Source organism: Sinocyclocheilus anshuiensis, unplaced genomic scaffold (assembly GCF_001515605.1).
Source record: "Sinocyclocheilus anshuiensis isolate Anshui unplaced genomic scaffold, SAMN03320099.WGS_v1.1 scaffold319, whole genome shotgun sequence".
Lineage (NCBI taxonomy): Eukaryota > Metazoa > Chordata > Actinopteri > Cypriniformes > Cyprinidae > Sinocyclocheilus > Sinocyclocheilus anshuiensis.
Window position 1 is genome coordinate 1,443,292 of NW_015552566.1, and position 14,211 is coordinate 1,457,502.

A 14,211-nucleotide genomic window follows, 5' to 3' on the forward strand; every position below is an offset into this window, starting at 1 on the left:
CAGTCATGGCCAAAAATATCGGCACCCTTGGTAAATATGATCAAAGAAGGCTGTGAAAATTAATCTGCATTGTTAATTGAAAAATGCATTGAAAAATTCACACAAATCTAACCTTTCATTGGAGAAGAATTTAAAATGGGGGGGAAATATCTTTATGAAATAAATGTTTTTCTCTAATACACATTGGCAACAATTAACGGCACCCTTTTATTCAATACTTTTTGAAACCTCCATTTGCCAGTTTAACAGCTCTAAATTTTCTCCTATAATGCCTGATGAGGTTAGAGAACACCTGACAAAAGATCAGAGACCATTCCTTCATCCAGAATCTCTCCAGACCCTTCAGATTCCCAGCTTCTCCTCTTTAGTTCACCACACTCATCTTCTATAGGGTTCAGGTCAGATGACTGGAATGGCCATAGCAGAAGCTTGGTTTTGTGCTCAGTGACCCATTTTTGTGTTGTTGTTTTAGGTTTGTGTTTGGATTATTGTACGGTTGGAAGGTCCAAACATGGTCCATTATAAGATTGTCACTTATACATTTTTTATCTGTTGGTATTTGATAGAATCCATGATGCCATGTGTCTAAACAAGATGAATTGTAGATTTTTTTAACTTTAACTCTAAAATGATAAATCAGTCAAATATGAGTCATTCACGTTTTCTGGCTTTGAATGAGGCATGAGACTCTATGGCGTTTTATTTGTGTGTTGTGTTATATTGTTGTTTGTATTGTTGAATATAATAATATCACAAAGAGAGCTGTAGTTGGCCTGTCTTCCCTCGCCCACAGCGCCGATCCTGTCTGGTCACGTCACATTTCCTCAGCAGGAGAAGTCATTATAGCGTGACACAGAGAGAGAGAAAGAAATGTGTGCTTCAGAGAAGCAGAGGAACAAAAGAGAGCTGGGCTATAGAGTGGTGTGTTCATAGCCCCAGACTGTATTGACGTCTGTGCACCTGGAGAGGCTCAGCTGATAGCATTAGTGTGTCCATCTTTCTGCTGGCTTTTCTCTCAGGTGTGCTGTCAGGTTTGACCATGGAGGCTCTTTTTGAAGATGCGGCTTGAAAAGAGCCCCGTGTTTCCTCACCCTTTCTAACAATGCCCCTGGAGCTGTTCGCCTCTGCGGTCTAATTAGCAGGGCTGTCCAGCCTGTCCACCACAAGCTCCCTCCTCGGTTAGCGTTTCTTCTTCTAACCATCAGCTTGTCTTAAAGGAATAGAGCAGCCAAAAATGTAAATTCTGTCATTTATTCACCCTTATGTCCTTATAAACCTGTATGAGTTTCTTCTGTGAAGCAGAAGAAAAAGGAGAAATTTAGCAGAATGTCAAAGCTGCTCTTTCCCATACAGTGAAAGTGAATGGTGACCACGATTGATACAGGGATAGTTCACCCAAAAATGAAAACTGTCATCATTTAACAGGGCTGGGTTAAAAAAAATATCGATTTCTTGATTTTAATCGATTCTCATTTTTATGAAAAAGTATTGATTGGACAGATTAGTCTAGCCTGTTTTCAGTTAATGAATGGAACATAAATCACAATAAGCTTTGTTTTGTTACTTTTGATATGAAACAAAGTCTCAGATTTCAAATTCTGTCCATTTTATTACAGCGTTTAAACAATAAATGCCATTTTGGCGGTTCAGTGTGAATATGCTGGAGTTTGTTTTTGGATGAGCTAGGAGAAATTTTCTTGAAACCCTCCCAAACAACATGTGTAGGTGCTGTTTGACAAATTTTTTTTTTAAGGTTTTCTGACCCTGAGACTATTTTCTGCAATTCTCCAGCTGTGGTCCTTGGAGAGTCTTTAGCCACTCATGGGCTATAGAGTGGTGTGTTCATAGCCCCAGACTGTATTGACGTCTGTGCACCTGGAGAGGCTCAGCTGATAGCATTAGTGTGTCCATCTTTCTGCTGGCTTTTCTCTCAGGTGTGCTGTCAGGTTTGACCATGGAGGCTCTTTTTGAAGATGCGGCTTGAAAAGAGCCCCGTGTTTCCTCACCCTTTCTAACAATGCCCCTGGAGCTGTTCGCCTCTGCGGTCTAATTAGCAGGGCTGTCCAGCCTGTCCACCACAAGCTCCCTCCTCGGTTAGCGTTTCTTCTTCTAACCATCAGCTTGTCTTAAAGGAATAGAGCAGCCAAAAATGTAAATTCTGTCATTTATTCACCCTTATGTCCTTATAAACCTGTATGAGTTTCTTCTGTGAAGCAGAAGAAAAAGGAGAAATTTAGCAGAATGTCAAAGCTGCTCTTTCCCATACAGTGAAAGTGAATGGTGACCACGATTGATACAGGGATAGTTCACCCAAAAATGAAAACTGTCATCATTTAACAGGGCTGGGTTAAAAAAAATATCGATTTCTTGATTTTAATCGATTCTCATTTTTATGAAAAAGTATTGATTGGACAGATTAGTCTAGCCTGTTTTCAGTTAATGAATGGAACATAAATCACAATAAGCTTTGTTTTGTTACTTTTGATATGAAACAAAGTCTCAGATTTCAAATTCTGTCCATTTTATTACAGCGTTTAAACAATAAATGCCATTTTGGCGGTTCAGTGTGTCAAATGGCTGTAGCACCTCGAGAGAAGCAGCAGCGTGAAGCGCATGTAAACTGATCATCTCCTCCGCTTTAATACCAGTTTCAGTGCAAAATAAACATGAATAAACATCCGAAGGTATGTTAAAAGAAAGAGTACAACTTACTGAAATCTGTGTCCTGTCTCATGTAATCACTCAATCAGTGTTTCAACCACGGAAAGATGTCAATATAACAGCTTGTAAACAATGTCACGTAACGTCATATTTACTTCAGAAAAAAACATATTCAGTGACCATAAACTCATTAGTCAGCTATAGAAATGAACTCTAAGAGGGGAGCATTTTGCTAAATATATGCACCATATAACATATTCATTATAATTTTTACTGTTCTTCAATTTTTTATTAGTTTGAATCAAGCCATCAAGTTTTTATGACAGCCACCATGTAAATGTTTATATTTCAAAAACTAATTGGAGTAGAAATATAATTATGTAATTGTTATTGTTATAAAAACTTCGACATTGAGTGTTATTTAGGCGTTTGTATACAAATCGGTCAATTTAAACCTTCAATATTATGGTAATGTAGTACCAACTGACCTCATATATATTTTACAGCATTAGTTGATTTTTTTTTTTCCTTACAAATTTGGCATGTACTGTACCTGATATATATCCAAAATAATCGATATTGAATCGAATCATATCAAATCGGAAATTGAATCAGATTGCATGCTTGTGAATCAGAATCGAATCGAAACGTGAAATTTGTGTCAAAACCCAGCCCTATCATTTAATAACCTCCATGTCATTCTAAAGGCCCGTTCACACCAAGCACGGTCCACACTACAGGTATAACGATAAAGGCACAGAGAAAAGATATCGTTGGAATCATTTTCAGAACGATTTTTTTCCAGCTGATGAACGATACAAACATTGACTGCCAATCAGAATCCATCCTGCTATAACGAGCTCAAGAATTTAAAGCGGCAGACGCACGTGCGCTTGGAGTAAACAGACGATATTGTTCGCTGGTGTGGACGCTAATATCGTTATCTTTATAGTTATCATTCTTGGTGTGAACGGGGCTTAAACCTGTATGACTTCTGTGGAACGCAAAAGATATTTTGAGGAATGTTGGTAGGTAAACTGGTCCGGATCCCATTGACTTCGCTTTGTATGGACAAAAAATACAATTGGAAGTCAGTGGGCACTAAAATGGTTTGGTTATGAAAATTATTTTAAAATATCTTGTTTTGTGTTTAGCAGAAGAAAGAAATGCATACAGGTTTTCAGTTTTGGGTGACAGTCTGTTCATCAGACAAAATTATTGTATGACTTCATAAGACTTGGAATACTGTGCATACGTTGGAACGCTTCTATGATGCTTTAATTGTGCTTTTACATCTTTTGGGAGCTTGAGTCTCACCATTCACTTTCATTGTATGGAATAGAGCAGTTTGGATATTATGCAAAGCATCTTCATTTGTTTTTCACAGAAGAAAGGAAGTCATACAGGTTTGGAATAACTTGGGTGAGTAAATGATGACAGTTTATTGTAAATGATGTAACTGCAGTTATTTTCTACTTTCAGAAACCATCCTCAAATCTCAGAGGCGAAAGTCCTCAGGATATTCGGCGGGCTCGTGTTTACAGCAGTGTTAAGTTGAAACGAGATCCTGGTCGACTAGAGATTTGATGTGCTGACAAAACCAAAGAAAACCTGACAGTTGGTGGAACGTCAATCCTCACAAGACCGCTCGTCTCGCCGTTATCTTATTAAAACTGCACCGCTAGATTCTTTGTTCTCATAGAACACAATAAAAAGCTGTGGAGTGTGTTCGGCATCCATGCTTTGTTTGCTAATGGTTGGGTTTGGAAGCGTTTGAGTTCGGTGGATTAAAACATGGCTGAACGGAGCTCTAGAGGTGACCTTGCGGTGCTGATGAGTAGACCCATGCTGTGCCGTTGTGTTAGTCTGATTGGTTCGAGCAGTGCTTTTGCTTCAGGACTCTGATTTCACATCAATTTCACATCAAACGGCAACCCAACGTAGTAGTAAAAAATGTTGCTTTTCAACACTTCTGATACGAACCTCGGTTATCGTGACTGCAGTGTTTTTTGTGATATTCAAGCTCATTATGATCTCTTTCTGAATCTTCTGATTTCTACCCACTAAACCTTCCTTTTGCAGTCTTTTTTCTTAATTTAGAATCATTCCTTTCGGAGTCCTTGAGTCAGAGGGTTGCAGTTTCTGAGTTTCTCATCCTGAATCTAATCTGCCCATATACACACCCACCACACGTCAGCATCACTGTCCTCTCACACACTAACACACACTGCTCCACTGACACACACTTCTCTGCGGGGCGGGTGTAGCGGTTACTGTGGAGACAGCTGGGCTGCGGCACTCGGACTTCGTCCTGTGAGCCGAGCCATTCAAATGGAGGCTAAAAATAGAGCGCAGTATAACAGTTCTCGCGGCTTCATCCTCTGCACACTGATTATGACCTGACGGATGCAAGGTCAGCCACAGTCACACAGGATCATTTACACACTCTGTGAGGATCAGATGAGCTGCTGGGTCTCCATTATGTCATTTTTGGCCTCCCTTGTAAAATCTACACCCCTTGTTTTATTTGCTGTCGCCATTTGTGCTTTATTATTATTGTAGGTAATCCTGTTAAGTGGTAACCATGGAAACCTTCTATTGCATCCATATTCATATTTAATTCCCAAGGTCACATTTTCAAGATTAATAGGCTGGATTGGATCACTGGATTAATTAGGGCTAATGTGTTAATAAATTGTAAAGATAGAGGTTGTATTGGATTTTTCACATGAACGGCTGCTGCTGGAATGTTTCCTTTCTTGTGTTGTGCTCTTATTTGTGTTAGAATAAAGAAAACGTCACAATGTTAAGGTTGTGGTCCGCTAATGTCCTTTGATGGCTGATTTCCAAAGACGTGTGTGGTTAATGACCGATATGTAGCCTAAAGCCTGTATGTACAGTGGACCACGAGTTTAAATGCTTGTTTTTATTACCGTTTATTCTATTTGTTTTATTTTATTAGATGATATCTTTCTTTAGCAAACAATTTGAGTATGCACTACTGTTCAAAAGGTTTTTTTTTTTTTTAAGAAATTAATACTTTTATGAAGCAAGGACATATTAAATTTATCAAAAGTGACAGTTAGTGCATTTATAATGTTATTAAATATTTATATTTCAATTCAATTGTTTTCTGTATAATGGTTTCAACAAAAAAATTAGCATCACCACTTTTTAACATTTATAATAAGAAAATGTTTCTTGAGTCAGCATATTAGAATTATTTCTAATATTACTGGAGTAATGATGCTGAACATTTTGGGTTTACCATCACAGGAATAAGTTACATTTTCAAATATATTACAATAGCAAACAGTATTTGAATTGTAATAATATTTTTAAAATACTACTGTTTTTACTGCATTTTTAAATGAATAAATCCAGCCTTGGTGAGCATATGAGACCACTGCTAACTCTTGATCAGTAGCGTATATACAGTATGTAATGTGATTTGTGAAATCTTATTAACACATTTAAATAAATATTTCCTTATTTTAAATCATAAATTAAGTTAGATTTTTTTTTTACATTTATATATTCTGTATATTTTCATAATCTGGTATGTGCGCCATTGTATATGTTTGCATTATAATTGTACACTTAGTAGGATTTATAATGCTTGTTGGTTTTATAGCCACAGTTATCAGCCACTGTTATTAATATCTGTCAGTAGTTTTAGGTTAGTTTAACTTCAAACCTGACTGCCATATCAAAGAATCTCCACCTACACCAGAAAACACAAAACCTTATTGTCTGAAGCATCATATTCCACAATATGAAAAACAAGGCGTTTCCCAAAACACTACTCGGCTTCTCAAGCAGGTTCTAACCATTTCATAACTAGACTGCTGAGTTTCTCTGACCATAGTATCTAACATGCGAATGTTGAGCAGCCAAAATGCTATTCAAACAGCAGAAATGCTCTTTTTCCTTTTGCATTAACTTGCATTTTCCCTCCTTAACGTATTGACACCTCAAATGTAATTTCACAGTCATAAGATACGTTTTGGGCTGAAGCAATTTCTTTCTAAATTGTTAATGCTTACACACGTCTGTTTAAGCCCAGTATAGCCATTACTTAGAGAGCACATTCTGTCCTTAATGTCGCACATCCCTTTTGTGAGGAACTCTTATGCTTAAGGTGGGGTGCAGGTGTTTTTAAAGGCTCTGTAAAATAGCATTTCACACACCATGGCTTCTTTCCACAGTGTCCTGTCCGTGTGGCTCACACGCACATCTTGCTTCCCTTCGGAGGTGCCAGACATGGTCTGCAGCATGGAGCGTTTAATTACATCTATAGGGGTGTGAACGTACGAAAGCTCCCTAATTACACCTGTCTCACCCTCCTCGCTTTTAGAACCGCAGAAACGTGATGTTACTCTCGCTGAATGCTTTAAGATGTACATTAAGGATTTAGAGAAAAAGGGACAGTGATTATGAAGGCATTTCTTCCATTAATACATTTTTGCAAACCAGTGGCAGTGGCAGCTGCTGCTTCATTGTGTTTCTCGGCATGGATGTTTTTATGATGAGCACTAATGAATTGAGAAGAGGGTATGTGGTGTGTTTTTAAAGATGGCTATTAGCTGTTTCTTTTCTATGGTTTTCAGTCTATTACGCCCCACTGAACTCCATCCCTCCCACAGGCTCAACTTTAAGGACCCGGAGGCTGTTCGAGCTCTCACATGCACCCTGCTGAAAGAGGATTTTGGCCTAACCATTGAGATCCCCCTGGAACGGCTCATCCCCACCGTGCCGCTCCGCCTTAACTACATCCACTGGGTGGAGGACCTGATTGGGGGGCAGGGGAACCCACGGAGGGGCATCGACATCGGTATGCGGGCTCACACTCACTGGTTTTATCCTGTTAAAGCCCTTTGCGGTCACTCAGGCTGGTGGTACAGGGTTTGGAAGGGCAGTTTGTTGGTTAATACAAACACATACACACACACACATTCACACAAACAGCGGCTGGTGGAGAGTAAGATGCTGGCAGTCACATGCCACTAGATCTTCTGGATTAAAATATCCCACTCCACCACCATCACATCATACATCATGGTCATCCTCAGACAGAATCCTGTTTCTAAATACCTAAACAACTGTCCATGTTTACTGTTGATATCAGTAAGGATGGGTCACAATTGTCGATATATATACAGGTGCATCTCAATAAATTAGAATGTCGTGGAAAAGTTCATTTATTTCAGTAATTCAACTCAAATTGTGAAACTCGTGTATTAAATAAATTCAATGCGCACAGACTGAAGTAGTTTAAGTCTTTGGTTCTTTTAATTGTGATGATTTTGGCTCACATTTAACAAAAACCCACCAATTCACTATCTCAACAAATTAGAATACTTCATAAGACCAATAAAAAAAACATTTCCTGTATATAGAGGTGCCGCTCAAAAAAATTGAATATCGTGAAAAATATCATTTTTTTGTAACTTGTTTCAATAAGTGAAACTTTCATATATTCTAGATTCATTACATGTTAAGGAAAACATTTCAAAAGTTTTTTTGTTTTAATTTTGATGATTTACAGCTCATGAAAGTCAGAAATCCAGTATCTCAAAATATTAGAATATTTACATTTGAGTTTCATTAAATGACCATCCCTACAGTATAAGTTCACAATTACTTCTGTTCACAGAGTGCTGTATCAAAGCATATTAAATGCAAAGTTGACTGGAAGGAAGAAATTGGGTAGGAAAAGGTGCACAAGCAACAGGGAGCTTGCAAACACTGTCAAGCAAAGCTGATTCAAACACTTGGGAGAGCTTCACAAGAAGTGGACTGTAGCTGGAGTCAGTGCATCAAGAGTCACCACGCTCAGACGTCTTCAGGAAAAGGGCTACCAAGCCACTTCTGAAACAGTTTATGGAGATGCTGATTTCCTTTTCCAGCAGGACTTTAGCACCTGCCCACAGTGCCAAAACCACTTCCAAGTGGTTTGCAGACCATGATATTACTGTGCTTGATTGGCCAGCCAACATGCCTGACCTGACCCCCATATGGAATCTATGGGATATTTTCAAGAGAAATATAAGAAACAGTCTTATAGCAATACAGACGAGCTGAAGGCTCAATAGTGCCTCAGCAGTGCCACAGGCTGATCGCTTCCATGCCACACCTCACTGAGGCTGTCATTTGTGCTAAAGGAGCCCCAACCAAGTATTGAGTGCATAAATGAACATACTTTAAAGAACTTGAACTTTTCTGTTTTGCAAATCCTTTTTTTTGATTGATCTTAGGAAATATTCTAATATTTTGAGATACTGGATTTTTGGCTTTCATGAGCTGTAAGCTCTAATCATCGAAATTAAAACAAAAAACCTTTTGAAATGTTTTACTTTACATATAATGAATCTTGAATATATGAAAGTTTCACTTTTTAAAATAAGTTACAAAAAAAAACTTTTTCATGATATAAAATTTTTTTGAGATGCACCTGAATATATGTATTTTTAGGGGTGCTGCTTTGATTAGCATGCAGTCTTTTAGTTGTTAGACGGTTTGCAGATTAAAACCAGAAAAGTCTTAGAAAAGTTGTTTATTTCATCTCCACTGGTGGTGATCATCCATACACTTTCAGCTGTTGCGTCAGATTGTGTGGATGATATAGTTGTGGCTCTGTTGATCGGGTTAGATTGCAGATTGACGACCTTTGCCAGCTCTGGGATGAGATTAGCTGTGTTAGTGTCACACATTTGATGAATAGCTCTAAATCTCTTTTCTTCAGACCTTATGGGGATCATCTTTTAGTTCTGCTAAATTTCAGTCCATTTTAAGGCTGCCTGACTGAAAAATGGATGACCAGAGCTGTCCTGCCTCAGTCTAACTGCATTATAGTCATACATCACTCTGTCAAGCAGTCGCTTGCACTTCATATTATCACACTAATACTTCTTTAGGAATTCTAACATTTGGTGGTAAAATTGTTTGATATAACAATTGAAATACAAGTTATTTTTTACTATTCTGTATATTTTGCATTGAAACTAACAAAAATATTGCATGAATATTTTGAATAGCATACACATTTGTGTTTGTTTTTATTTGAAATGTGAATAGTTCACTTTTAATTTATTTTTATTTTATTTTATTTTGTTCTCATTTCAATAGCCAAAATCTGAAATATAGTTAATAGTCTTAATTTCACATTTAAATTCTCCTTTCCTAGAGGACAAATTTTGTTAAATATTATCATATAGCAATATATGATAATATTTAACTAACCCTAACCTAACCTAACCAAGGTGATCGGATATTCTGAGCTTAGTTTAGATTAGTGGTCGACCGATATTGTTTTTTTTGACTGCCTATGCGATCTCTTGGAAAGCAGGGTGGCCGATAAAAAGCCGATATAATTTTATAAATTTTAATATTTAAGAAATGTTAAATCATTTGAAAATGGTTTTAAAATAAATGTGTAAAATAAACATACTTTAGATGACAATGTATTTTTCACAAATAAATATTTAATAAAAGGTCAACATTGTAACCAACAGGGCACTCAGTATTCTGGGAAGTTTGTGTGCATTGGGAATCATATTTTTTCAAATAAAGCCAAAGTAACAGTCATTTTACATACAGCACACAGTGAAAATGACATGAATATGACAGTGGGCAAATGGATAAAGCGCAGCATAATTTGAAATCACGAGTTTAAATTTTGTCGATCGCGCGTCTCCAGTGAGGCTGAACTCTCCTCCTGTCCGCATTCAATTCGCGCAGACCGACCATCACGCAGAGCACACGCGATCATGCAGGATACACATGCACACTTCACAAGATCTCAACTAGATTCGACTAAGTTTGCAAGGTGTGAAATTATATGTTCATTAATAGACATTCAACGATTTGTTCAAATGATTTAAATGCGTATTTGCTGAATGCTGACGGCAAACGAGACAGTATTATAATGTTTGCTTTTCTATTATTAATAATATTAAAGCAATCATTATAATACTTTTTTGTATACATTTTAATTCCTTTCTTTAACCGTTCTATCTGATTATTAGACAGACTTCTATCCGTATTAGACAGAACTGTTAACGACGACAGCGAACAAGAGGGAGAATGTGAGCACTGTGTGCTCAGGCGCGGCCGTTCTCAGCGCGGTCAAAATAAAAGTCCATCGCGCCATCAAAATAAACGTCGAACGCAAAGGCCAAACGGGAAAAACTTATCGACCAATGCCGATATTTGAAAAATTGGCGACCTTGGCGATATATTGGTCGACCACTAGTTTAGATACTAAATATGTGAAACTGATACAATAACACCATAAAGTATTCATGATTCTTTGAACCGCACCGTTGATCTGAAGTGTTGTCACTACATGAAGCATGTGTTTAGGTAAAGACTTGGAGGCAGATCATATTTCATTTGTATTTAAGCTTATGACGTGACTGGTTTTGGCTTTGTGCAGGTACGGGTGCTTCCTGTATTTATCCCTTGCTGGGAGCCACTATGAATGGCTGGTTCTTCCTCGCCACAGAAGTGGATGACATCTGCTTTAATTATGCAAAGAAGAACGTTGAGCAAAACCACCTGGCAGAGCTCATTAAAGGTAGGTGTGGTGTGTGTGTGTGTGTGTGATGCAGAGAGAGAGCTTGACAGTTTTATATGTAATTTAACCCACTGAACCACATAAATGTGTGTGTTGCAGTGGTGAAGGTGCCCCAGAAGACTCTGCTGATGGATGCGCTCAAGGATGAGTCCATTGTCTATGATTTCTGTATGTGCAATCCACCTTTCTTTGCCAACCAGTTAGAAGCAAAGGTACCTTCAGCTCCAGTGTTTGACACTGCACTCAAGAGCTGTAAAACCCCCAGGCTGTTTTCTAGTAGTATCTGTCTCTTTGTGCACATGACAATAGCTGTTTTCCATTCTTTCTTCTGCTTCTTCCCCTCTTTTCTTTCTCCTCCATCAGGGGGTGAATTCGAGGAACTCCCGCAGACCTCCACCCAGCTCCATCAACACTGGGGGGGTCACTGAGATCATGGCTGAGGGTGGAGAGCTGGAGTTTGTGAAAAGGAGACAGAATACATACAATAACATAACTCAGAGAATACATGAATGTAAATGTAATTATTTATATAAATTATTTATTATATAATATAAAGTATAACTAATACTAGATAGATAGATAAAGTATAAATCTATCTATCCATCTTATCTATCTAATATTATAATAGTAATTGAGTGAATGTGAGGAATAAAAATAAAATAAAAAAAGAAATTACAAAATTACGCTCTAGAAAATTTTTCTAATTTGTACTATTCTGAATGATATCTGATATCTGAAACTTTGTATTACAAGCACTTGTTTATTTGCCTCTATATGATGAATTTCTTGTATTCCTCATTTGTACGTCACTTTGGATAAAAGTGTCTACTAAATGAATACATGTAAATGTAAATATTTGCATATTTTTTTAAATATTATTTTTAATTATAATTTTTTATATTATATTATTTAAAAATGCAAATATTCCATGTTGTCTTTAAATTAATATGAACTCATTAAAGCTGCATGCATAATAAATATAAAATAATATTCAAAATTATGATTCAAATGAAATATATTTATTTTGCACAATATAATTTTGAAATTTTGAAAACGGGAAATTTGCACTATGAAACTTAGACTTTTAATCCAATAGCTATCGGTTGATGCCAAAACTCTCAAAATGTGCAAATAGTGACTGATATATCAGTCTGGCACTGATGTCAACACATGAGGAGCTATAAGGAGTGTAATGTGAAGGGAGTAAGCAGCCGCCTGTGTCCAGATCTGCAGAGGAGGTGTTTTCTACTGACAGAGCCAGAGAGGGGAAGAGGCCATGCTGATGAAAGGGGCAGGGCAGATGGATCTGTCATATAGAGTTTGCGTAATTAATTGACAGGCAAAGTAAATAATTACCCGAGGCGGTATCCGGGCCGCCCAACGGGAGCAGCTGTGTGTGTGACTGGGGCAGACGGTGAGCCCCCCTGTGCCAGGACTGTCAGTGGAGCGCTGGAGTGAAACGGGCAGGGAGGGGCCGGCGGAGCAACCAACATTAGGCCTGATTAACCATGTCATGAGCTGAACCCCAAGAGGAACGTGGTCGTGCATGTGTGTGTGCGCATAGAAAAGTTGATCGACAAGTTGGAAAGTTGAATGGTATTTTTTAAGCTTCACTGTTTGGATGTAATATGAAATGTAGTTTTAAACCTTTGAGTGCTTTCATGTGTCTTCTGTTTGTGTTGAGATTTGACTGGTGTCCGCAGGGGAAGCTGGGCACTCTTCCATCTCGCTGTGTTACCAGCTCCCTCTCTCATGGGCTCAGACTACGCGAGCAGACTGTCGTAAAAGCAGCGTGTGTGTGTGTGTGTGCAGGTGCCCGTAGAGCCAGCCAGGCATTCTGATTGGCCCTCTGAGATGCTTCTTCCTCTCCAGCCCCTCAGATCTGTAATTACTGCCAGTCTTCCTCCAGTCTCACTTACATACTAAATACAACCCTTGATTTTTCCTCATGCCAGACAATCTGTGCTATTGAAATCGTAATTGTTACTACTTCCTCCTTGGGGTCTGATAACTAAAGAGAATGCATAAACACCCCCTTTCCAAGGCCTGATAGATGCTGGAGTACCCCGTTATTAGCCGAGAGTGCCGGGGTGCCACACAGCCTCCCTCAACTCCACTTCGGAGAGCATGTGTGGATATTAGGGCTCTTTAATATTTCATTCCGCAAAATGAAACAATTGTCAGGCCCCTTAGGCTCCATATGCAGTGTAATGTGTGTTCATCTACACTCCCTCGTTCTTGTGGCAGATTGGCCTTTGATAATCCCAAACCAACACCCAACAAATATCAGTCTACAGCAGAGTCTATTACATGACTGTCTGTTAGTTGTTAAAGTCAGCATGGAGTTGGTCTGTGTCTATTTGTGCATGACTGATTTGGTTATTTTCTAAAGAAAAAATGTCTGTAGTTGTAACTTGCTCTGCCTCTGAATCTGTTTGACTTTTCAATGACGTCAGGCCAAACATATGATTTAATCACCATATGATTTATTATGTTGCCCAAAAATGTTTACATTTTTAAATCACTACTTTGCTTTCACTTCATCATTTTAAATCCCTCTGCAGTGTGACCATTTTCTTTGTTGCAAATATTCAAATTAGTCTCAGATGTAATAAGTCATAAAAATGCATGCATGATAATTAAAAAAATTAATGCTGTTTATGATTACAAATAATATAATTATAAAAGCAAAATAATGTTTACAAATATTTGTTGTATGATTTATACACAAAATTAAATTAAATATTAATATTTATTTTATTGAATTAATATTTAAATAGCTATTTAGGCATTATTGTAGGCTACAGTTAGATAATGCAGTCATTAATATTTTTAATGTTTTCTTTAAAATAGCTAAAATCAGCAATAATACAAAGGTTAATGTTACATTATATATATATATATATATATATATATACACACACTGTATGTATATATATATATATATATATATATATATATATATATATATA

At 37.6% G+C, this 14,211-nt stretch overlaps 1 protein-coding gene across 1 annotated transcript in view; it reads left to right on the forward strand.

Annotated features, from left to right (window-relative positions):
* The window catches only part of mettl16 (methyltransferase 16, N6-methyladenosine), a 31,638-nt gene that overhangs the window by 8,520 nt on the left and 8,907 nt on the right, over nucleotides 1–14,211 (forward strand). Inside the window, exons 3-6 of the mRNA XM_016455644.1 lie at nucleotides 7,308–7,495; nucleotides 11,099–11,239; nucleotides 11,339–11,451; nucleotides 11,603–11,742. Coding sequence (XP_016311130.1) covers nucleotides 7,308–7,495; nucleotides 11,099–11,239; nucleotides 11,339–11,451; nucleotides 11,603–11,742 — 582 coding nt within the window. The remainder of the gene's footprint in view (nucleotides 1–7,307; nucleotides 7,496–11,098; nucleotides 11,240–11,338; nucleotides 11,452–11,602; nucleotides 11,743–14,211) is intronic.